Here is a 24,868-nt window from a genome sequence, read left to right as displayed (position 1 = left end):
TGCAATGATTGAATAAAAAGCTTGACTATACAAGCAATACAGCTATGACTATAGGATCACCATAGTAATCTTAGACCTTTTTTAACTTATATACAGAATGAATGTTAATACAAATGCTGCTGGATCGACCGAGCTCATGAAGCTGCTTTTTATAATGTTGCAATAAATTTACCAAAACTCCATCAATAGACAGTTGTATGATTATTCATAGTGGATGGACCTTCATAAGGCGGCGGCAGATCGAGCTCTCCTTCTTTGTCTCGGTAGATACGAACTCCATGCATGAATAGTACCTCCGACGTGTCTGTAAACACGGACATTGGTTCTAATAAATTCCTTTATTATAAATAGTAAGTCATTATAGAGAGTGAATTATTCCTGTTTGGAGAAGCCCGAGTTCCTCTTGTCAAAAATAGCCGTACAATGAACAAAAGGCTCAAGAGACTATTGTTGACAGTTAGTAAATAAGAAAGTCGCAAATTGTCACTCTTTGCCAAGTCTCCAATGTTAAAAACCTGGGCAATTGTTTCCCTATTTTATAGTATTTTACTGTTCGATCTTGCAGGAGCATCATTGGAAGTATAATTGCATTCAGAGTAGCGATATATTCAATTCAAACGATGGAATCATGTCTTACAGAAAAATTAAATAAATAAAATGAAGAATATTCTTAATGGTTTTAACGATCGCATTACCAAAGGGAAAAATGTGAAGTTTAAAAGAGCTTGAGAATACAGACTTACTGAGTCAAATAAACCTGGTTCCTGCAATTAAACAATCTGTGCTGAGGTACAGCAGTTCTTTAATAAATGAAACGCAGTATTTAGGTTTTAATGCTCTTTTGTGAACGAATAAAGGATCCAGCTAGTACGTCTATCGACTATGCTGTTGCAAAGTTTTCATCGGAGGAGTACTACTTTCTCCTGTTGGTGTCTAAGACTTACAACTATGCGTTAAATTTCAGTTTTATCCTATACTGCGGGAGTGTGTTCGCATATGTTTTGTTTACGTGTTGCGCGTTTCAATATAGCATGCAACAAAGCGCGGTAGTGCCTGTGGTGGATAAAGGTGTAAAGGCTAGGTTTGTCAAGTGTAGACGGATATTATAGACTCACCACCAAGGAGTTTACAACCTTATCTTGACAAGGTTTATCTAAACGAGGTGATAGATTACCTGAATCATGTATTGTCAAAATGATTACAGCAATACAAAGAAAACGCAATTGAAGGGACTATCGCCGTCCTTTAGACGCTGACTTTGATAAACACAAATACATAAGGTATTCATCATACAAATTAGACGAGTATTTGCAGAAATCGATATACTGCTAAAGGAACAGATTACTGCCGAAAACAAAAATTTTGGACGGAAACAATCAGTGTTCGGGGACACCCGATACATACAGTAACTTGCTTAATAAATAGTTTAATCTCGTCATTGGCTGCAGAATATATTTAGTCTTTAAGGATGCTTTTTTTAAAAAGCCAGATGTTGCTTTCTTACTTGTTAAAACTTCTTTATTGTGAAAGAGCAGAAGCTCGCTTAGATGCAAAGCTAAAAGTACATTTATTATTCATTGTTCGTTGTTTTTACTGTCGTGCACTGCGCCATGCAGCCCTGTATTCGCACAAAAGCTAGAACGACAACAATGAAATTGGTTTTATTGTTTATCTATTAGGAAAGGCTACAAACATTTATTCATTTTCTTTGTTCTTGGACTTCGATCATGAATAATATATGATAATATTGTCATTAATTACCTTAATAGCAATCAAAGCGTTTTAGAATTGTTATAGTGCTTTGTTCTGTGTAATTAATACCAGGTATAAATACACGATACTCACGCTTTACATGTATGACCTGGGTTGTAGCCCAATCCTTAAACTCTTGAAAAAACGATCGGCCCCAATTATTGAGGATGATAATAGTCTGAACGACAAGTTTAAAGAACAAAATTATGCACCTAGTGTAACCCCAGATTCTGCTACAGATTAAAGCTATAGTTTAATTCTAAAAAATTGACTTTTAGTTTGTCAAAATGTGGATTGTTCTCAAAGGGAAGAATCTGCTCAACACATGTAGAATGTTTATTCTGCATCGGTGTCACTATCATCAGAAAAGTAACAATTTTTATACTTAAATTTAGTCTAATGAACGAGAATAATTACAGTAAACCGGCTCCAAGTAATTAGCATCCAGTACATTCTATACAATATCTCTAGTAAGTCATGCTATGCAAATTTAAAGGAAAAAAGAAGGGAACTATGAATGATTAACAGACATCATAAAAGAAATCATTCATCTAGAGTCAATAAAATAATCGACACTATAACATCGCAGCTTTCGAGTTTGTAGAAATTGCGCGTTTATTCAAAAGAGAAGGCCCGAAAATTAGGGAAAAGGACCACTATTTCGTTAAAGGTAAAAGGAAGAACTTGGTGAGTTGTTTATCATCGGTCTGCTGCTATTGATATCCATCTTAGGACTCCAATGTTCACTTTCGTACATACCAATTGGCGATCCCTAAAATTATGCTCTGCACCAAGATCATTGGTACGGAAACGATTCCCCATGTATGAAACCCAGTTCCTCGATTGTTTGGATTTTCTGTAGCACAACAAAGGAAAAAAGCCAGCATATCAATGCCATTATTACAGACAGAACACTTAATGCTTGAATACAAAGAGTGGCAGTGTCATAACCTGAAGAGTTATTATCCTGGTTTTCCTGAACATCGTGTTTTATACCATGCAACTCGGGTTCTAACAAACGTTTCTGCGGCACGGCCGTACGTGCAAGTAAATTATTTTTAAATCTAAGGTGTCGTCGATACACACTTTTCTGCTGTTACGGTGAGATTTCTTAATTCTATTTAGTATTGAATATATGGCAGCAGTGGCAGCAGAAACGCAAACGGGGGCCGGTGGTGCGAGAAACGATAGACCTCTTGTTCCCTTGAAACCACAAGATGTACCAAAGGAACTATCAAAGTATTTAGCTCTTCGCAAGCGGTACAGCTCCTTTTGTCGCTATCAAACTTCCTTTGGTCGGCACTCTTTGGAACGTGACCCGAGTCTTCTGTGCTTGAAAAACGTATCTATTCATGCTTGTGCTTTCATGTCCCGTTAATATTAATAGTTTGTATTAATTACTAGTAAAGATACAAGGATCGAAATGCGCGCAAAAAAAGGTTTACAGATGGATTATGAATTGCCTAAGTATGAAGGATCATCTAGCACTCGCAAATCGTTTAGTACCGACGACATAGGAGGGCTCCAGAATGATACTTCTCGGGTTTTAACTGCTATTGTAATTTGCCTTATTCCGATGGCAATCATCGTTGGACTGACACCGATAGGTTACATTTTTAAGTGTCATTATCCCAAGTTCGTAATGGAACAAACAAGTAGAAACAGTTTTCCACGTCTTAAAGTTGAATAAAGAGTTAGTAGCTGCATCCGCCGGTTTTTCCTATAACAGAATATAAGTGTTTTAATGAAGACTAATAAGTTTTTGGAACGATACATCTACGGCTGAGTAATGAATAGTCTATTCATCTTGTCTGAAAGGCAAAAACAACTTGGTTACTATAAGTTCATTAATATTAATGTCATTTATTCGTTAGGCTGTTAATAGAGAAAGTGGCATTTAAATAGCTTAACAATTGGCGAAAACTAATAAATCCTGTAAGTTCACCGAATCATATTCAGATTGTGCACGATGTCCTTTTGCTATATACTAATAATCGGGCGTTTCTGCAGTAATTTACATTACAGGACCTGATTCTTCACTTATATGCCTTTACTTAAATTGTTTCGAAAATCAGGTCAGCATGTCATATGAAACGTTTGCGTGTATTTATATTTCCGGTTATTCTTCTCTCTTCACTAAGAACTAAAACACGGATAACTCTTAGCAGTGGTCTTCGCAACATGAACCCATTGTGTTTGCTGTATCATATATCGAAAACTATATTTAATGCCGTTCTTGAAATGCCTCTTTTCTCCAACGAATATACAAGAGACAATATCTAAATACGCTTATCATCAATTCACACACTTCTTATACCCACTTAGTAAATCTTAGCACCTGCACATTATTCCTACCGCCTTCGACCACTTTCCCATTGGCCAATGTCGGGCACTCGAATCTTCTTTCATCCCATTGTTTTGTATTTTACCGCGTTAAGGTATCGCTTAGATCGAAGATGAACATTAACTAGTGTCACAAACAATTGGACGAAAGTAGAAGATTTACATAAAAACCAAAATACGAAGTGCAGTCTGCCCATTCTTAACAACCCCATGTCACCCGTCACGCCTCTTCTACTAACAAAATTGCTTTACTATCTGTCTAGCTGCATAAAGTGTTGGGTTGGGAAGGACTATTATTAAGGGAATAGAAGGTTAGAAGGCTTTTTGAACAGTGCAAACAGGAGCAGCGAGGGATTGCATGTGTATTGTCCATAGCTTGTTCGTACGGGAAAATGATGCGGTGAGTCGACGAAAAAAGGCTTTTGTCTAGCATTGGACGGCGACCACAGAGAACAAAGCAACAGCCAATGCGATGAAGACAGAGGGACGCATGCCACTTGCTGCACTCATATAGTTAATGGTCGTCTCGTTGACGGTAGAGTTGTCGTTGATAGTGACATCAATGTAGTACTTCCGGTCGGATTGCTTCGTGTTACGAGTACCAATACAGTATTGACCGGAACTAGAGACAGGAACAGTCCATCCACGAATACTGATGTTGTCAAGGGGGTCATACACCTGGTTCAAGAGAACCTTGTCTGCATTCTCCGTCACCTGGTAAGTACCGTAATTAACGTCAGAGTTGTATTTAACGGGGCTTTCAGACGTGTTTTTGTAAACAATGACGGCATAGTCAGAACGCATAAGGCCAGTGATGTCGACTTGAATAGAAGCCAAGGAGTCCTCTGAAGCGGATTGATCAGCACACTTAACCTTGCTCTCTTGGTCAACCCTGAAACTAGCAGAGGCGCTTGCTTGCAATGCTAAAACGAGAACCAAAAGATGACGAAAAAAACCAGGAAGCATATTGACACACAAAAAAGAGTTGAAAAAGAAAAAGAGTAAATATCGTTTCAAAAACGAGTTTCTTTAAAACAGTCGGGAATTATTAGTAATGAAGTTCAACTCAAACTCAGTCAAACGTTGTCACAGAGAACCAAAAAGGCAAAAACAAGATCAACAAACTTTTAGCAGCAACAGCTGGATAACAAAACGTCTGTTAATGGTATGAGGACTAAGCGGAAGGACGCGATTCTACGTAGTCAATTCAAGAGAAAAAGGAAAGAGAGAGAGAGAGTTTTGTTAGCGACCAGGCCGTTGATCTGCTAACGCGGGACAAGTACCGCCTTAAGTAGTAAGACAGCTATTGAGAAAACGTATTCCGTTGCTAGTGGCAATGTCATTGATAGTGCTCAATTCGACACATTGCATAGGCCGATAGCGATAAAGCACAGCAGCCTTCAACGATAAGGCCTACTGGCCCTGTGCAGCTAGAGTGGAGCCTGCTGATAAGACAAGGTGACGGAAAGGAGCGAAATAAGCGAACGACGATGATTGCTCTGTTGACAACGTGTCCAATAAAGAGACAGCTATAAGCGCACACGTTTCGGCAAGATAAAAAATAAGAGCTTTAAGCGTCTTCCCATTCGATAGAGATAAACCACAACCAACCAATCAAAAAAAAGAGCGCAAAACGCCAAAATATCAAGTGTCCATTTTGAATACAAGAACGGCGTGGGCAAAGAGTGGAGGAACAAGAAATGAAACAGTACGCGGGATGTAAAGGCGTATTAGGGAAAGTTGTGGGTATTTTAGACAAAGCAATACAGCTGTTTTTCGTGACGTGGGGCTGACTATGGGATCACGGGAAGAGAACTGACATGCGCTTTTTTTTTCGCTTCACTAGAGATAAGAATGCCACAGCAATCGGCAAGAGTTGATAAGACGGTTAGGAAGGTGAAACGAGGACTGATCAATGGGAATACACATAGAACAAAAAAAAAGCTCAGAGTTAGTCACGGTGGAAGAATTTGTTGGGAATGGTTTTGGTGCGAGATTGTCACAGCTTTTACATTGGTGGGAGGTGCACTAGTAGAGAAGGCTAAGATGAGAGTAAGCAGGAATGAGTCTTTTAAAGTGTGCTCCTTTGAAATGCATGCGACACAGTTTGGAGGCGCCGCTATCGTCTATCTAAGGGTACTAAACGTTGTTAGAGCTGACTTTATTCCGTGAGTTATATAGCGATGCTTAGCGGCATTAAGCGAATACCTTAATGCGCACATGGGAACAATGCGACAATTAAAGTCAATATCTATGACCAAAGCCGTAAATCAGGACCAATCAACTAACAGTGTACTGCGCCAAAGTTACACGTGCCAAATGTTTGCGACAACCTTAATAGCTTAGCGATTTCAATAAGTTCTAAGGATATCGACCCGTACAGTATCTGAAATGGTTTCATTGAATCGCAGAAAAAATTTGCTTATGCAATGCAAACGGCCTTCTGCAATATTTACCGCTTCAAGACTCCACCGCACTCCGCTAACCCACACTAACCACACTTAGCGTTCCCTTAGAGCACACTAAGTCTCCTTCCAGCTCGCTCTATTCCCTTACGAGGCGGGCCTAGTAGCTGCACCTTGTTCCGGTCCTCCCTCCCTCCCCCAAACACATCATGGACACCCCAATTGTTCTGGACAACGGAACAGGATTTGTTAAGGTTGGTTGGTGCTGCTCAGGAACTCGTATGCTAACAGCAGGTTGGTTATGCTAAAGACAATGCTCCGCGGTACCAATTCCCATCTATTGTAGGTAGACCAATTTTGCGCGCTGAAGAGCGCACGAACAATGTCGAAATCAAGGACATTATGGTTGGTGATGAGGCAGAAGCCGTCCGTTCACTTCTTCAGATTAAATATCCCATGGAAAACGGTATTATTCGCGATTTCGAGGAAATGACACATCTTTGGGATTATACGTTCCAAAACAAATTGCAGGTGGACACCCGTGGTCGTAAAATCCTGCTCACAGAACCTCCCATGAATCCGTCGTCCAACCGTGAACGGATGTGTGAGACTATGTTTGAACGGTACGGCTTTGACGGTGTTTACGTCGCCATTCAGGCCGTTTTGTCTCTGTACGCACAAGGTCTTAGTAGTGGTGTTGTCGTAGACTCCGGTGACGGTGTTACACACATTGTCCCCGTGTACGAGAGTGTCGTTCTCAACCATCTTGTTGGCCGTTTAGACATTGCCGGCCGCGACGCTACCCGGTACCTTATCAACTTGCTTCTTCGTAAGGGTTACGCTTTCAACCGTACAGCTGACTTTGAGACTGTCCGTCAAATCAAGGAACAACTCTGTTATGTCAGTTATGACCTTGAACAGGATCATCGTTTGAGTGAGGAAACCACCGTTCTCATGCGCTCATATACACTCCCTGATGGTCGTGTTATCAAACTTGGTTCTGAACGTTTTGAATGTCCCGAGTGTTTGTTCCAACCTCATCTGGTTGGCAGTGAACAACCCGGTGTTGCTGAGTTCATTTTCAACACGATTCAAGCGGCCGACGTTGATGTCCGTAAGGATTTGTACCGCGCCATTGTCCTTTCAGGTGGTAGCAGTATGTATGCCGGATTGCCTTCCCGGTTGGAAAAGGAGCTCAAACAGCTCTGGCTCGAGCGTGTGTTGCACGGCGACCCGACACGCCTCTCCAACTTTAAGGTTAAGATTGAAGATGCTCCCCGTCGTAAGCATGCTGTGTTTATTGGAGGTGCCGTGTTGGCCGACATTATGGCTCAAAACGATCAAATGTGGGTCTCTAAAGCCGAATGGGAGGAGTTTGGCGTTCGTGCCTTGGACAAGTTGGGTCCTCGTTCCACCTAGGCTCGTTTTTCTTTCCTTTCTCTCTCTCTTTCTTATTCACTCCCACGCGCTCATACACACACTCTCTTCTTATTTTTCTCTCTTCTTGACTATAAAATTCGTGTTATTTTTGATGAAATCAAGGAGTTACGAGAACAAATAGAGGGCACAAGAAAAAAAGGCCTAATCTTTACTATTTGCCATTTGTCGTAACAAAAATTGAATTGGTAAAAGTATGAAGAAGAGTGGGGCGCGGAAGGTGCATAACCAAACGAGTCTTCTGCTCACCTAGGACGCCAACACTATATTGCCGGCATTACGATGCCCTTTACAAACTTGGGTGCATGTACTTATCCGTTATACAAAAAGGCACTCATGAGTCTGTACCACCGTTCTCTTCATAACATCTTACTAGACCATACAGATACGTTCTTGGGTCGAGACTCGGGACATTTACGCAACTACGAACAGCATCTTGTGATACCTCACTTGTTATTTTACTTACGAATGAACGAACGACCGAATGAAACTAGTTTGATCCGTTGACTTTGTGTATAAAGAGGGCGTGTGTGTGTGTGGATTTGTGTGTGATAATGGAGTTTCTGGACCAAAAGGGCTTGTCATAAGTACTTAGCAAAGGCAAAAGAAACGTAACTTAAATAGCAATAGAACAAGCGGAAATAAAAAGAGTGTAGAGTTGTCCTGAAAAGAGAATTCAATAATCTCGTGGATCAAAAAAGTTGCAGAAAGAATAAACGACTGGCGTCTCCATTGTGAAATCCCGTTTCTTCTTGGCTAAAGGGCATCGTCTTAAGCAGAGAGACACAGTAGGAACGTATTGAATGACAAAACTATTGTCTTTTATTATGCCTGCCACATCCCAGTGGAAAGGCGAAATGAAAATGCCAGTAGTAGTCAATCGGAAGACGAGACAGCAAGATGAAGACAAAAAAATTAGTTGACAAACGGTAAGGGAGAGATGGAAAGGTTCAAGAGATCGAGACTGTAGTGAACGATACGAGTTAAGACTGTGCGATTTTTGGTTAATATGATGTAGAGGTCGTCCAATTCTCTACAACTTCGATAGCTGTACGCACATCTGACACCGTGGTCATGAAGCCAGGTTGCTCCAAAGGCTGCAGCCAGGCTTGATGGTACGAATATGCGTACGACTGCGGCGAAGCAACATAAACGTGCCGAATATTCGCCATGCAAGCCATAAGATGTACTTGAAACAGATTTGTGATAATAAAACGAGCACCCGAGAGCATTTGAATAGAGTAATCGTACAAGTCGATAGCTTGTTCATGAATGTTTCCTGGAGCCGGAATTTTATCCCAGCTACGAAATTCGTACTTTAGGTAACTCAAGCTCAGATAGTTCCAATCAGGAAGATCGAGGAATGGCATATCAAACACGATGGCAACATCGAGATTTGGTTTCGGTAACTTGAGCTCACGCAATTCTGGGAGCAATAAAATGGATGGATGAGGCATCACTTCCACAGGAGACATCAAGCCTATAAGTGAATCGTGCTGCTGACGCGTTTCCTGTGTATATAACGAAAAGACAGCATCTGGATGATGTTTTATCCGATTGAAGAGACGAGTCTTCACTTGCGTATGAACCTCGTGCATGCCGAGGGGAAAGGAGCGTATCTTGTAACGGGTGTCGTTAAACAGAAAATTATATACATTCCAATTTGCTGAAACAGATGAGTAGGGTTCGTCAACGCCAGTTGAGAAGACAATGGCAGAACGCAAAGGATGGATAGGGGCAAGTGAATTGTACAATGGACCCACATCACCAACTGTCATGTTGCACGTAGAATATACGCTCTTAATGTTGTTTTGCTTAAGAAACGCGTGCTGCCCGAGAATGGAAAGAAAGTTCGAGCCACTGCAGTAACAGTACTCGGACACAAGCGCAACACGGTCAATGCCGCGAAACATCCTGTCAGCGGTCAAAAGAAACATATAGTGCAGCCCGTTGAGATGTCGCGTTACCACATCGTTGTAGTCTTTTGTTTCGATTAACTTTGAAGGACTATAAAACCGCAACGAGTTGAGCCACATAATCACGCCAATTAACAACCCCAGCTGCAGAACAATCGATGCGACTGTGGGAAGGTATTTGACGGAGCGACCCTTGAGAAACCGAAGGGAAAATTGTGAAAACATGAAGACGGGAAGGTAGAAGCTGTGTGGGGAGTTTAGGTTCGTAACAGAATAATTAACAAGAAAAGCACCACTGAAGTACACTTTTCTGGTGGAAAAAAGCTGTAAGCTTCACTCGAGCACTCGATAGAGATTCAAGCAACAATAGTATGTCTGCGAGTTCGTAAATGAACTGCACACCAAGATTGGCAAAAGCGAGACGAGAGAAAGCCAAAGAAGAATGGTAGTACAAACACGCGGATGTGATACGTATGAAAACGTCAACAGGCAAGCGCAACGAAGGGACCTTTGTGTACACAAACAGTCTGATGAATAAATGGCTCAGCTCACAAAAAAGTACAATCAGGCGGATAAGTGAAGTACACGTGAGCAATTCCAATATCGATACAAAGCAAGAAAAGTACTTCTAGTTTTGTAAACAGAAAACTTTGACCGTAAATACATCAAACAGAGAAGAACACTTGGGGGGTACTGCAGCAACTTGTTCAAGAAGCAAAATAAGGACAGAGAGAACTCGAAATTAGCCCTAGAGCAATCGCAAATTCGTGTGAAACTGCAATTGAAAAACGGTAATACGAGATTCGTCTATAGGAAAGCGATCAGCAGGTACACAGGGCACGCACAACAGAATCCGAAACAGGGCAAGCCACACGGGGAGAGAGTGTCGCAATTGAATGAACAACGATTTGGTCTAAGCAAAAACCGACCAAGAGAGAAGGAGAGGATGTAGAGTACTTGAAAAAGTTAAAGAGAAGAAAAACCGAAAAAAAAAACAATTAAACAAACAAATGTAGAGTCAGTCACAAACAAAGTCCAAGCAGATGGTCTGTAAAAGACAACGAAACGTCAGAAACAACGGACTATATAAAAGCCGAGCTGCTAGCGTTCACAAACGCAAAAATGTATCGTTTGGAAGCGACGGAGAGAGGAAAAAACCGACCGTCCAGATTACCAAGACGTTTGTCACAGCAATTGAACGCACAGATGGCCTGTTTTACGGGGGACACAGGCAAACAGAGAGTTTGTTATGAGTCGTAGGTTATACACGGGTGCCGGAGAGACCGCGGGAACACCGGGAAGGCCGCGGAGCGAGTTCTAGCAAGAATCTAGTAGGAGAGAAATGTGGAGAAGCTTAACCGTGTTCTTCAACACGACATGTGACAAGCTTAAAGTGTGTTCAGCAGGCCCAAACAGCAGTTGTAGAGAGCTAAAATTGGTCAAGCAGATTCGTGACGGCTGAGTACGGTTATCTTAGTAACAGAAAACAAGGTTTACGCGAAAAAACACGTATAAACACGAAGATGACGGAAAAAATGGAAAGAAATAGCCAGCAGGGTTACAACCAGACGACGGAGGACATGTACAAATGACAAGCGCGAGAATTACTCTGAAAAAACGCCGAGCTCGGTTCCACGCTTTGAAATATTAGAAACGCGTAGAGGAAACAGCATCACCGTCGCGTCGTAGTTGCGTTAACTATGTGCGCGCCTTCTTTTGCGGGACCGGCCAACCAGTGGTGCATGATGTCAAATGGCCGACCACTTAAAGCCGCGGATATCGGTAAATTGCCAGCACCGCCCATATCAAAGTTATCTTTTAGACGATGACATCAGGGATAAGAGGCAAAATGTACAAACTGGCATGCTCGATGCGAGAAATGTGCCTCCGCTCGCCACTTGCCTAGATGGTTGGGAGCGGTTAATTTTGTGATTGGCCCAAATTCTGTAAGCCTTGTGAAATAGCGTGCTGCTGAGCTCTACGTCATGCTAAAGATGGGGTGTAGGCGTGCTTTCGGCAAGGAATAGTGACGCTCCTTGGAGAGCAGAGGTGACAATCGCCGGTACTTCCCTCGGCAAGTAACTAGCAATGCTTGCAGATCGTTGGTCGCGAGCCAAATTAGCGCAGAAAAAAACTAGCTCTCGGGTACGAGGCTTCGCGGGACTCGGGGACGGAGAAAAAGCGTTGTTCCTGTGGAGGTCATTGGAGCCCTTACAGACCAGCAGGTGTTTAGTAATGTCTGCTACGTCTGCAGCTCTCGGTAGTTGGCCGGATTCGCAACTGCGTCACACCTCGATCTCGCAATTATTAAGCTTTTTAGCAATCCCACGGGAATTTCAGCAGCAGATCACGTTCCCGAAAGTGGGGCATGGTCTTCTAAGCATCCGATGATCCGAGCGGGTGGGGTGAGGGCCATGCGAGACACAGCTTGTGAGAGAATTTGGTGATAAGGGTCCAGCGTGTGTCTTCCCTTGCACTTACAAATTGGCCTGGTTTCTTTTTCCGCAGAGAAAAACAGTTTCGTAGAGGTGAAATACGTTGCGGCACAATTGCTATTTCTGCGGGGCAACCCTGGGGCTTTTTGTCGCAAAGAACGAGCTTAATTCGTCGTTACCAATGAAAGACCGCTCATAGTAGCTTAAAGTTGTAATTAAAGTTTTAAAGTTTGCCAGGGCGCGGGGTTCAATCGAGGCGTTAGGAAGATCTGCTGTCTGTCTTCTAGCTGGTTCGCGATTGCCGCCGACACTACCAACCTCCTCCGACCACCACAAACAAATGATGACCCCTGTCGAGCCTCCTTCGGGCTTTTCTCATCAGATACGAGCCCTCAACATACGTAAACACTTGACGACCTTCCTCCGTTCCCCGCTCGCTCGGCGCAGCCTTCCAGACCCCCATCCAAAATCCCCACCTATCCCACCAAACCCCATTTACACCCCACTTATCCCACATCTCCCCTGTCCACGCGCTGCAGCCTATTTGCGACCAGCGACGTCTGAGCGTACCTGCCCTTAGCATATCTCCTTCTCGGTCTGACTGAGCTCATTGAGCATCCAGCTGTACGTTAACGCATTCCCAAACCCCAGCTTGCCTGTAGTCAAGCTGCTTCTGTACTCATTCTCTTTTTCGCAAGCATTCCCTTGCCTTGTTTTGTAATTCGCGTTTCTCGCTCATTTTCAGTGTAATCGATTGTGTTTGTCGTTTGGTGACGCCTTTTATTTGCCTTGAACCGGTTGTTTCTGTACATCACCAGCTTTACGAGTGTTCTTTCTCGCCAAAACCGCTTTTCTTTTTTCTTTCTGTAAGCCTATCCCAACTCCCCACTGTTTTTAAATCCCATTCTCTCGAGCCAGTATGTCGAAGGAGGAATACGAGCTGTTGGAAACAACGAAAAAAGATGACGACCTTGCTGGGGGAAAAGATACTGCATTGGAGCAGCCAGCTGAGGATCTTGAACCCATAGAACCCGTTGGTCCCACTACCACAGGTCCTGCTCCCGTTTCTCGAGCGACCATCTTCTTTGCTGTGTCCACGCAGATTGTTCTCGCCATTTGCGTAACCATTCTCAACAAGTCCGCTCTCAACATTCTGACAGCACCATTATGCATGCTCGGTTTGCAAGCGGCGCTTTCCGCAGGTCTCCTGAAGCTGTTCTGGGCGTACTCGACGCGCCAGAAACAAACACTCGGTCTTGGTTCCGTGTTTCAATTGCGTAATTTTGTGTTCGTCAAGATTCTTGGCATTGTAAGCAAGACCTACTGTCTTGCTCATGTTCCCGTCTCCTTCTACCAAATCTCCCGTGGTCTGCTGCTGCCTTTCACTATCTTGCTCTCGTACTTCTTGCTTGGTCAAAAGACATATGCATTTCCCCTTGTGGGCTGTGCGCTCGTTATGCTGGGTTTCGTCTCCGGCGTTCACTACGAGACACGTGTGCCGTTTATCGGTGTATTCCTTGGCGTCTGGAGCTCTTTCACTACGGCCATCGAGACTGTCGCTGTGAAGCATTATGTGCACGAATTCCCCACGCTCGACCTCATCTACATCTTCTCCACATACATGTCCGTATTTTGTCTGTGTGTTTCCGTCTTCTCCCACGAGCTCTCGTCTGTTCTGCTTACTGCTGACTTGCTTCAGCTGGGCAAGTTCGGCTTTGCCGTTGTTGCCTCCGCCCTCGCCAACTTTTTGCTCAACGTCGCTACGTTTACGCAGATCAAGGTCACCTCCCCTGTCACCTACATGATCTCTGTCGCCTCTCGTGGTGTGCTGCAGACCCTCCTCGCCGTCGTGTGTCTTGGTGAACACTTGTACGGCAATCGTATCTACGGTATCTTCTTCATTCTCAGTGGCAGTATCTTGTACACGCTTGCCAAGGAGAGAGAGCGCCGTATGATTGCCCACTAGGGGTGACGAACGAACGGGGGCGACTGCAACGGGCACAAGCCGCTGTGCTCTGATATGTTTACCAGCGTCTCTCTCGCCTTGCGCGTCTGCCTACCCACTACCACCTGTTTACTACCAACCTGGGCACTCATGCCCCCACCTCCCCACATCCTGTTGATCCTTCCTTCCCGCGCCATCAATGAATGACATGTAATGATTCCATACCAGGTAGGGTCCACCCATGCCCCCGTCGGTAATTTGGAGGCCCATGCGGCTCCGCGCGTCGATACCCCATGTACCCCACACTTCTCCACATTCGGGCACGGTGTCTACCAATGCCGTTGTTGTGCGATTTGTCTACGTCATAGAATCTCTAACACTTGTATTTATCCAACCGCGTTCGCTGCTCTGCCACTGGGTGCGACAGGGTCTGATCCGTAGCAACGGGAGTCGCTGCAGCAACCTTCTAGCTGAAACATTAAAACACGCTACGCGTCTCGTTGTAATGACGTACCGGCATAAACGGTTGCGTAACCTGCAACTTTGGCCGTTCTAGAGACGCCGAGATCCTCGGATTTCATCCTCTCCCGCTCTTGCCCCGCCCGTTACGGGTGGTTCCAGCCGTTTCCGTCCCTCTCACTTCCGTCATCGCTCCCTCATGTTAGGAAACATGTTACCTAGTAAGCACAGCTTGTTTTAAACTTGCGAGATTTTATAAAGTGTAACTTTCGGCTGTTTTCCATCCAACTCGTAATTGGCCAGGGTTTTCGCACATTCAGTTCTAGGTCGTTCTACTTGGGGGCAACAGCCAATCATAGTGCTGGTACAGTTCACGCGAGAAAGTGTGCCGATGTTTCTACAGATGCAAATTGGGTACTTTATTCGTAATTCTAACACGGGCCCGACGTATGCGTCTCATCATCATGATGTAGTACATAATGGACATTCCGCCCTATAAAAGACAGAGTTCTTGCCAGCAATTGTCACCAACAACAAAGCAACTTTACTGTTCTAAGTCTTCTGTTCTCCGTACTCTACACGGTATTTCTCTTGAGAGTTGTTCTAGCGACTTTTCTCGAAACACTTTCATCCATACCCTTCTACCGACAAATCCGTCATCGAACACATACCCTTTCGCGCATTACTCATTCTTCCAGCACTGTTTGCGTGCAATTGATATCTTTAAGCATTTTTTGACTGCATTAAAAAAGGTCGAACCAAAACTTCTTCATCTCAAACGCGTGAATCTTTGATTTCGTTTCTGTCTATCACTTCCATCACATACCACTCACTTTTGCATTTTACAAGATGAAGTTCTCTTCTCTCTTGACCTCTGGTCTTCTGGGCCTTCTGGGCACTGCCCAAGCTTCTCCTCTTTGGAGACGTGTGAACTCTACTACGTCTTCTACTACGTCTTCCTCCTCTACTACCAATGTTACTGGTTTCAATGACGGCACTCCTTTTGGTGTGCTTACCATCCGTTCTGGTAATCCAAACGTCCATCTCCATGGATTCTACGTCTCCGACGACGGTGATGTCTACTTGAGCCCCTACAACAACTCGGCCATTGGCACTTTCGAGATTGCTGACGGCAGCCTCACCTTTGACGGCAAGACCGCCTTCCTTGGTAAGAAGGGCGAGTTGCTCTTTGGTTACAACGTGACGAGTCCCGCCGAAACGTTCACTGCCAACACTCCTACGAGTCTTGGTTACTATCTGTTGCTGAACGGTTCTTCTCCTTACGCTTGTCCCGTGTACAACGGTACGGCTTTCCAAGTCTACTATGGCAAGCAATTGTATGAAGACTTGGTCAACGGCACCAACACGACCCTTCCCACTCAGAATCCCGAGTGTGTTGGTTTCGAGGCTATTGGCTTGAAGGCCGAGGCCCCAGTTTCCTCTACCAAGTCTGAGTTCGCTTCTTCTACTGCCAGCTCTACTGTCGTGACCATCGTCACCGCTTCTCCTGCCACTTCGTACGTGTATGTTGAGCCCACAACCATTACCTCTACTGCTGCTGGTTACACGACTACTGTCACCTTGAAGCCTACTACCATCACTTCGACCGTCTCTGGTCACCTCACAACTGTCACTGTGCATCCTTCCACTTATGAGGAGACTGTTTCGGCCAGCACTGTGACCGTCCACACTGGCGGTTACACTTCCGTTGTTACCGTTACTGAAACCGCTACCGTTACCAGCGTGTTGGAGGTTGTTCCCGTGTCCAGTGGTGCTGCTTCTTCCACTGTTTCGTCCGCTCTCCCCGCTTGTACTTACGATCCCCTCGTCACCAACGTCGGCCGTCTGTTCCCCAACGACATTCGCAACTTCAACTCGTCTACCCCTAACGACAACACGACTACCCAATACTCCGCTGTCGTTTACTCCAACGGTACCGAGTTTGTTAGCAGCATTCTCTCCTTCGATGTCCCCGCTCACACCAGCGATGACTGCCAGGTTAACCTTCACTTCGACTTGAATGGTTTCCCCTTCGGTGTTTCCGGTCCCAACGGTACTGGTTCTTTCGACATTTACAACTTGACTGGTTCTCCCAACGACACCACCACTTACAACTCGGTTCCTCAACGTATTGCTCGTATCGGTTCCTTCAACTGCACTGATGGTGGCTGTGACTACACGGCCGATGTTGTGTGCCCCAAGTCGTTCACGAGAGTATCCTACGAGCTTGCTGGCGCCAGCAACGGTTCTGCTTTGACTTTCTTCGAGCAAGCTAGCCCCATTGAGGGTATGACCTTGTTGATTTCTGTTTAAGCAACGACCCACTGCATGTTTTATCTTGCTTGATGAACGATACCCCGCAACTTGATGTGACTAAAACATTTCATTCTATTATCCCTTCTATGTTTTCTAATGTGTTTAGCTATCTTGAAATCAGTTAGCCTCGAACATCTGTTCCAACTCTGACGCTGCTTGGAGGTGAGATGAGTTATTTTTTGAGGTTAATGGGCCGGCCGTACTCCGCCGCATCTCTTTGCTTCTTTGCGCTCTCAATTGTATAACACTTCTTATTCTCATAATTCGGTACGTTCTTAAACAGATGGAATGAAAAAAACGATTTTTTCTGAAGAGTGCTGTTTTGCACGGTGTGGGGGATAGGTGGTAAAAAATGGTTACGTGATCAAAACAGTCAAACGGGTATATTAAACGAAACAGTTTTTATTCTACTTCCTCTGCCCCTCTGCTCTGTTTGGAAGTTAATTTTTTGTCGAGTTCATAAAACACGAGCATGTCAAAGCCTTTGGACGTTAACTTCAAGGCGCTGGCTGACGAGAACGACGAACTTCGGCCGTTGTATGTATTGGTTGGTGGTTTTTAAATGCTAACCTGTTGAAACAAAAGTGTCAAGGATGGAAAAATTGACTTTTGGGATATGAACGCATTACAAGCTTTGACAAGGGCAATTCTGTCGAGTCACTTTCATTTAGATCTGCATTTAGGAAGTGATTGTCTGTGTCCGATGGTATGTTATTCATTCTACTATACGGTGAATGAGCTAATAACAAGCAGGTCGTGAACCGGTATGTGATAGTTACCGTAAGAAAGCGGTCATTTTGAGACTCCAACAGGAAGGCTAATGAAAGGCATATGTACATTACGTTCATAAATGAACTACTGTGCTCTACTTGCGAACATGCTCCTGAAACAGTTTTTGGTCTTGATATTGGAACAGGTGCTACTTGCATTTATCCATTATTAGGATGTGCCACATACACAAATTGGATATTCTATGCGACGGGTAAGGAAGCAACTTTATATGTCAAACTCAACTGACATGCACCTTGGACAATAGACATCGATGAAACATCACTGGTTCGTGCCGCCTTCAATATTCGGCGAAATGGTTTCGAGGATCGGATCTGGTTGTTGGAAAGACGGTCGCCTGAAGATGCACTATTACCATTCAAGACAATTGAAGCTAATGGTTGCAACTTGTCATTTACTATGTGTAATCCACCGTTTTATGCTACAATCGAAGAAGCTAAAAATACTACACAAAAGTTAACCTCTCCGTATGCTGTGTGCACCGGTGCCCCAAACGAAATGGTTACTAAAGGCGGTGAAACAGAGTTTGTCTTGCGCATTCTGCGCGAGAGTTTGCAGCAAGATGAGCGACGGAGACAGGAGCACAAATCGCACTTGACCTGGTACACATGCATGCTTGGTAAATTGTCTACCGTGGAGCGTATTGTCGTTGAACTACGAGCATCCTCCGTTAATAATTACGCTTTGCACGAGTTGATTCCTGGACAGACCAAACGCTGGATCATAGCGTGGAGTTTCTGTGACCAACGGCCTCCTCCTGAATTAGCTCGACCTGTTTCGCGATCTCTTCACAAGCTGTTGCCTTGGAACACAAAGCTGCGTTTCCTTTTCCCTCTGTCAAAAGAAACAAACTTGGTGAAAGAACGGTTAGCTCTTTTGCTGGATGAATGGAAAGTATCGGTGCAATGGGAAGAAGACGTCTGCCATACTGACTCGCTTTTGTTTAATGCTGTAATTAACGCAGCCAATGACACTTGGTCAAGAAAAGCTCGTCGAAAACGTATGAAAGAATCGGCATCGGTATGCAACTTTGTGAACAGTCCTCCTGTCTCGGTTCTACGCGTTTGCGTTCAATTGGAATTGGAATTGGGTTATAGGGAGCACAGGAGTTTCCTAACCTTCCGTTGGAAAGCTGGGAAGGATCCTATGTTATTTGAGAGCTTTGCGAATACAGTATATCGCAAACTGACAACAGCGACAGCATAAACAACTGCCAGTTTCGTCCCAAGCTGTGTTCAAAAACGAAAGCTCCATTAGACACAAGCACACATACACACACACGCACAACAAATACATCCTCCCATTCCACCACCCACTCACAGATTCTTCATATGCTGGTTCTATTTCGTCATGTCTTAGTTAAGTTTAGTTGTCCTTCTTCACGTTCTTGCCGTAGCTGTCAAGTTCGACGAGGGCATCGTTCATGGCCTTGGTTGTTTGAGCCATCAACTCGGGAATATCAGCAGTGGTCTTTCCCTTGGTCGAAATAGGATTAAGGACCTTGATGGTAAAGGTACCGGGCTGGATGTGCTTGGTAGGAGGGTGGAAAATGTGCGAGTAGTTTTGAACGGCAATAGGAATAATAGGAGCATCTGCTTGCAAGGCCAAATGGAAAGCACCCTTCTTAAGAGGGAGGATCTTGGGCTCCGTCGCGTAGGAGCGAGTACCTTCAGCAAAAACCCACGTCTTAATTTCCTCACGCTTCATACGCTCGGCAGCATTGGCGAAAATCTTGATTGCTTCACCACGCTTAGCACGATTGATGAAGACAACGTCGGCGAGAATCATGAACCAGCCTAAAAAGGGGACGTATCTGAGTGAGTTCTTGGCAATCACAGAGCAGTATGGTGTAAACGTTCTGCCAATTACCATAATATCCAGTTCGCTCTGGTGGTTAACAATCAACACAGCACGAGCTCTCTTCTTCAGTATATCATGGTTCAAAACGCGAATTTTAATACCGAGGATGGTTCCTCCCAGCCAATAGTACATCCGTGAAGTCAAATATTGGCCCATGATGGCTCGTCCAAAACAACGACAAATAGCAGACATAACCGTTCCATAAGCAGCAGCAACAAGTAAAGTACCGGTACTCACAAACGTACGGATACGATACGAAAGAAATTGTCTAGGGACCAGCCGATATTTGTCAAGACTAATGACACCTGCCACGGCGGCGATGCCTGCAAGAATAAGTTTTTTCCAACCGACCATTGTCAAACAGAAACCCAAGCGAGTTCACGAACGACTTGTTTTAAATAAAAAAGTTTACCGACGGTACAAGAGGATTTTGGATTTGGAGTTGCAGGGCCCCGGAGCTTGATATTTAAGAATTTTGGTGGTGGTGGAAGCTGGTGACACCGGCTGGCTGTGGAACCACCACACTCTGCCCTGGATAGAGCTTTGTCTGGGTAGAAAAAGTTTGAGTAGGCGGATTAATAGTAATAGGAGAAATGAAACTCGCCAAGGGTGTGAAAGAGATTAGACGGACATTTGGAAAATAAGACATAACATGTTGTTAGCACAAGAAGAAGTCGGAAGGGAAAACGATAGCGGAGGAGAACAAGCAGCAGTCATAAAAAGATGAGTTGAGAATGAAAAAACGTAAGTGAGTAAGAATGCTGGAGACGGTTTGTACCAATTAAATGACGAATGACCGATAAAAGGAATGGGCAGTAATCGTGAAGGAGCAGTCGTCGTGCCTATTGATGAGGATGACAAACTTTTGCTAGTAGTTTCGTAGATTATATTTTGGTCATATTTCACAGGAGTTGACGCTATCAATGAGCTGACGTTTTTCCAAAGCTTTAAAGTAAAGGTTCTGAAAAAAATAAAAAGAAAAAACTCCTGCAATGAGCTAATCAAAAAGCATTTTGTTTTCACTCGTCGAGGTTTTTATAAATTTCGCCGGTCTCCCCTAAAAGATTCTCCTCAGGTACGTCGAGATGTTCAATTGACTCTTTGATAATGTGATTAGCCTTGCCATCCAAATTCCATGCGATAGTGAGATGTCGCATGGCGAGTGAGCGTTTCTTCATCCGTTTGTACAACTTGCCCAAAAGAAAGTGCACATTAGCCTCGTCGGGTGCAAGGACTTTCAGAGCCTCCAACTCTTCGAGCGCTTTACTGTATTCGCGCAACGACACTAGAACCTTGGCCTTTTTGAACCGAGCCAAAGATGACTTCTCATCAAGGACACACGCTCGTCGATAGTACTCGAGTGCGTAGGTAAACTTTTTCATACGTTCATAAATCATTCCAATACATGTCATAAGCACAGAGTTGTGCGGGTTAATTTCAGCAGCTTTTTTAAAGTGAAAATCTGCTTGGTCGTTTCGCCCTGTTTTCAGGTAAACCATTCCAATACCATACCAAGCGTTATAGTGACGAATGTTGATTCGGATTGCCCGACGAAACGAAGTCTTTGCTTTTTCATACTCTTCGTTCGCTGAGTACTCGTGACCCTGTAACGTGTACGCATATTCAAACGTGCTGTCCAGTTGAATAGCACGAGTAATGCATTTAAGAGCCTGCGAATGCTCGCGCTGTAACGAAAAACAGTTGGCCAAAATACACCAGGACTGAGGAGCGTATGGATGAAGTTCAAGTGCTTCGTGCGCAAGATACGAGAGCTCCACCTTTTTCTGCAAATGCCACAGCGCTGTGGAATACACTTCCATGTCCTCAATACGAGCTGGGTAACCCCTACGCAGTTTTTCAAAGTAGAAAACAGCTTTGTCGTACTGTACCAACTCAAAATAAACTAGACCAAGCTTAGCAAGAATAAAGGAGCTGTTTTGTTCTGCGAGCGGAAGGGCCTGGAAGCATTTCAGCGCCTCCGGAAGATCATACTGGGCCAGGGCGTAACAACCTTGTGCAATAAGTTTCAGTATAGTAATGATATACTCTTCATCGGTTGGTCGTGCCGCCTGTTCAGAACGGATGGCCTTCTTCGACGTTACGACGGCCGCTGAAGTAGAGGACGCAGGAGCAGTGAGTGTCGCTGTACTGACAGGTCGCGGAGGAATCACGGTTTTCCGCAAATCTTGAAACAGGGCAGGTGTTTTTCGAGTGCCCGTATCAAAGCGAGAAGCATCATTTGGTGTAACATTCGTGCCCGCACGAGAAAGAGGTGTTTGTTTTAAAGCAGCCGAGAAAGAGGGTACTGGAGTGCTGAATTTGTTGCTTGGGTCAGTATTAAGAGAATTGTTTTGAGGTGTTTGAAGGTATTCAAAACCTTTACCAACGGCAAAGATATTGGGGACGTAAGAAGATGTAGGATTGGTTGGTGTATTGGCTGCTGAAGGTACTTTTCCAAACAACGGTGTCGGTGTCGTTGTCTCTGACGGAGAGTACTCTTGAATGGAAAAAGCAGGCATGTTTGTAAATATCTCTTCCACACTAATATGAACACCTAAAGCGTTTGTTAGTTAATACGCTTTTGCTTAGAGTCGTTTCGAAATGGAAATGACTTGCACACAACATACCTATAGCAACCAAGCTCTGGAAAGCTGTGAACAGATATGGATTTGCACTTAGTGCCTCTGCAAAACACTCTGCTGCTTTTTTCACGATGCCAGACTTCATGTATAGGTGACCAAGTAATTCGAACATGCTTCCTGCGTCGGGACGAGTGCGACGAACGGTCGAATCACCCACTATAATCATTGTTAACGTTCATCTTTCCGCTAAAGTAAGTGCATACACTGTGGTGGCAGTCGTCTCCAGGACTCCTGTGTCATTTCCAAAGCCGATATTCCCTGTTTGTATTTTCCCAAGTAAAGACAGGCCTTTGCGAATGTGTAACAACTTATGGGATTTATAGCATGCTTCTCGAGCAGCTGAAATGTCATTGCGTAGTTTAACTGCAGTAAATGGGTATGAGCGAGAAGACACAAATTGTCTAACGATCCTTCCATCGTATACAGCCGTTCTGCAAAAAAGATAGCATTTTTGTAGTCCTGTATGTCAATGCTATACCAAATAATGCTCCGCAATCGCTCTGACATCCTTTTTCAAGATAATTGGAATTTGGTTGTGGATGGTCAAGTACGTAAATAAACATAGCGGCAGCTGAACCTTAATTTGGGTCAGCAAGCGCCGGGTTCAGAAACAGGATTGCGTGTAGGAATATCGAAATGCGATGAGATGATGGGCATGTTGCATGTTAAAAGTGTTCATTTACATCGATGGCCACGATGGTGAGTGTATTATTGGATTTTGACCGGGAATATCTTTACTAAAATGTTGCACTGTTACAAATGAGTGCTGTGACAAAGGTAGTATGTCTTTGGCCTTTTTGTTGTTCTAACTGTGCTCTTTCGGCTCAATGAACAGGTCTTTGGGAAACTCTTGTAGATAGTGTACCTGCGGATTGATGCTTCTACAGTTGGAAGGAATTGTGTAAGCCAGGAGGTACGTTTTTTTAGCGGCTGCCGTGGTATGTTTCAGTTGAACGATGGTGACTGACCATTCTCGACCTTGAAAATTCACGCTTGCAGCGACTGTCTGCTGGAGACTGTGTGGACTGTCTTCCAGCTGGTCGGGTTGCGATATTTGCACAAGCACCGTTGTTAAATCAACAACAATTCCAATGCCAGTAGCTTTCAGGACAGCTTCTTTGCATGTCCAAATCATAAACAGAGTTTGGGTTGGGTTATGACTAGTCTGGATGGTTTCCCATTCAGAGGGATGGAATGCATCTCGCAAGTCCTCCATCCACGGTCCATCGTACAACGGTTCACAAAGCATCACGTCAACGCCAATTCCTGGCCCAGTCTCTCGCGTGCCTCTCAATCCATTAAGCCATCCGCAAACGCAGACAACGAGGCTTCCATGATGTGAAACATTGTAATCAAAGTACGAGCTTGCCCTTGTTGCTTTGGCACTGAAAGGCCGACCAGAGGCAGTTTTACTCAAGCCCACTTCGCTTATGGGGCAGCCAATGGCTTCTGAAACGACACGCTTCTGTATATAAATAGACGCAATAGCCAGCATTGCATCCTTCGCAAAATAGAATCTTCCAATTCGAGCGCGCTCAGATGGAGTAAACATGGACGGAGACAGGAGGCACTGCATTGACTGTAAGGAGCAGAAGCGTTAGTTAATTGCAAGACATAAAGACGATTGAGACAGTGGGCTCACATATGCGCACACATGTACAGGCAACGCACGAACATACTTTGGTGTAAGACATTTTGGAAGTGTCAAGTACATACAGCTTTACACTGTCTGTCTCGGAGGGCATCGCAAGTTCTTCATTCATGATGCAGATCAATAGGATACCCGGTCACTTCTTCTGTCTGCAGTATCTTTCCGGTGTGACGTCTCTTGTCTTTTAAGCAAATTGACGTGAGTTTGTTTTTTACTCTTGAATCCTGTTGCACGTTCTCTCCTTCAACGTTAGCAAACAATGACTCAATATAGCCGCGTCAAGCAGCTCAATATGCGTCCTTTCTTAGCCAATGAACTTTGCTAGAAAGCTGTTTGTTTACACTTTCTCGAGAGTAAACAAACGGCTCAACTTGTAAATAATAAATATAAATAGTTCAGACCTTCTACTCGCAACTTCACCTTCCCACTAATTCTTTGTAATCCAGCGAATTCCCAAGTTTCGCCTACTTCCAAAGACTTTGTGCATCTACTGTTTGCTGTTTTTGTTTCACACAGACAAAACAGTTTCCTGATACCGGTCTAACTCGAGCAATTGAGCGGACCAGGCATTCACTTTTTGTTGATTCGCTTGTATATTAATACTTTTCTCTTATTACAGCAGGTCGAGTTTCTTCTCGTTACTGTTGTTTCCGCTTTCATATTTTGTTAGCAGATCTGTTTTCGTCATAACAGCGTTTTGAACCGCCCGGTCTTTAAAACATTGTTCTTATTCCTTCGTTACGTACTCGGAGCGCCTTAAAAGTTCCAGTTCTACGTACAATTTTTGAGCACCTATTTATTAGCCTGCTCACTATATCGTCGGGTCCGCCAAATACTCTTGGCAGCGTACCGCTTACTACTAGCAGCTTTCCTATCAGTGCTGCCCAGTAGACCACCACATCGCCCTCCACACCTACC

At 44.2% G+C, this 24,868-nt stretch overlaps 9 protein-coding genes across 9 annotated transcripts; 4 read left to right on the top strand and 5 right to left on the bottom strand.

Annotated features, from left to right (window-relative positions):
- Positions 1–4,318: 4,318 nt before the first annotated feature.
- SJAG_01965 (hypothetical protein) lies at positions 4,319–5,478 on the bottom strand. Its single transcript, XM_002173159.2, has one exon. It carries the CDS (start codon positions 5,059–5,061, stop codon positions 4,522–4,524), a length of 540 nt encoding a protein of 179 aa, XP_002173195.1. The 5' UTR covers positions 5,062–5,478; the 3' UTR covers positions 4,319–4,521.
- A 1,209-nt stretch (positions 5,479–6,687) lies between these two features.
- SJAG_01964 (ARP2/3 actin-organizing complex subunit Arp2) lies at positions 6,688–8,444 on the top strand. Its single transcript, XM_002173158.2, has 2 exons — positions 6,688–6,754; positions 6,795–8,444. The coding sequence occupies exons 1-2, from the start codon at positions 6,710–6,712 to the stop codon at positions 7,917–7,919; spliced, it is 1,170 nt and encodes a 389-aa protein (XP_002173194.1). The 5' UTR covers positions 6,688–6,709; the 3' UTR covers positions 7,920–8,444.
- Positions 8,330–11,525, bottom strand: SJAG_01963 (PvGal biosynthesis protein Pvg5). Its single transcript, XM_002173157.2, has one exon. It carries the CDS (start codon positions 10,076–10,078, stop codon positions 8,942–8,944), a length of 1,137 nt encoding a protein of 378 aa, XP_002173193.1. The 5' UTR covers positions 10,079–11,525; the 3' UTR covers positions 8,330–8,941.
- A 1,265-nt stretch (positions 11,526–12,790) lies between these two features.
- Positions 12,791–14,491, top strand: SJAG_01960 (triose phosphate transporter). Its single transcript, XM_002173156.2, has one exon. It carries the CDS (start codon positions 13,208–13,210, stop codon positions 14,252–14,254), a length of 1,047 nt encoding a protein of 348 aa, XP_002173192.1. The 5' UTR covers positions 12,791–13,207; the 3' UTR covers positions 14,255–14,491.
- Positions 14,492–15,183: 692 nt separating this feature from the next.
- On the top strand, positions 15,184–17,296 carry SJAG_01959 (Uba3-binding protein but2). Its single transcript, XM_002173155.2, has one exon. The coding sequence runs from the start codon at positions 15,542–15,544 to the stop codon at positions 17,003–17,005; it is 1,464 nt and encodes a 487-aa protein (XP_002173191.1). The 5' UTR covers positions 15,184–15,541; the 3' UTR covers positions 17,006–17,296.
- Positions 17,231–20,281, top strand: SJAG_01958 (DUF890 family protein). Its single transcript, XM_002173154.2, has 5 exons — positions 17,231–17,545; positions 17,594–17,714; positions 17,762–17,772; positions 17,836–17,990; positions 18,045–20,281. Exons 1-5 carry the CDS (start codon positions 17,481–17,483, stop codon positions 19,001–19,003), a joined length of 1,311 nt encoding a protein of 436 aa, XP_002173190.2. The 5' UTR covers positions 17,231–17,480; the 3' UTR covers positions 19,004–20,281.
- SJAG_01957 (1-acylglycerol-3-phosphate O-acyltransferase) lies at positions 19,080–20,103 on the bottom strand. The gene has a single exon (XM_002173153.2). The coding sequence runs from the start codon at positions 20,009–20,011 to the stop codon at positions 19,163–19,165; it is 849 nt and encodes a 282-aa protein (XP_002173189.1). The 5' UTR covers positions 20,012–20,103; the 3' UTR covers positions 19,080–19,162.
- On the bottom strand, positions 20,037–22,891 carry SJAG_01956 (anaphase-promoting complex subunit Apc3). Its single transcript, XM_002173152.2, has 3 exons — positions 22,503–22,891; positions 22,285–22,455; positions 20,037–22,211 (listed from the first exon to the last, which is right to left on the bottom strand). Exons 1-3 carry the CDS (start codon positions 22,804–22,806, stop codon positions 20,677–20,679), a joined length of 2,010 nt encoding a protein of 669 aa, XP_002173188.1. The 5' UTR covers positions 22,807–22,891; the 3' UTR covers positions 20,037–20,676.
- Positions 22,842–24,817, bottom strand: SJAG_01955 (alpha-aminoadipate reductase phosphopantetheinyl transferase Lys7). Its single transcript, XM_002173151.2, has 3 exons — positions 24,697–24,817; positions 23,979–24,603; positions 22,842–23,878 (listed from the first exon to the last, which is right to left on the bottom strand). Exons 2-3 carry the CDS (start codon positions 24,060–24,062, stop codon positions 23,105–23,107), a joined length of 858 nt encoding a protein of 285 aa, XP_002173187.2. The 5' UTR covers positions 24,063–24,603; positions 24,697–24,817; the 3' UTR covers positions 22,842–23,104.
- Between the last annotated feature and the right edge of the window lie 51 nt (positions 24,818–24,868).

The sequence above is a fragment of the Schizosaccharomyces japonicus genome (assembly GCF_000149845.2).
Source record: "Schizosaccharomyces japonicus yFS275 unplaced genomic scaffold supercont5.3, whole genome shotgun sequence".
Lineage (NCBI taxonomy): Eukaryota > Fungi > Ascomycota > Schizosaccharomycetes > Schizosaccharomycetales > Schizosaccharomycetaceae > Schizosaccharomyces > Schizosaccharomyces japonicus.
This window is presented reverse-complemented; position numbering and strand designations above follow the sequence as displayed.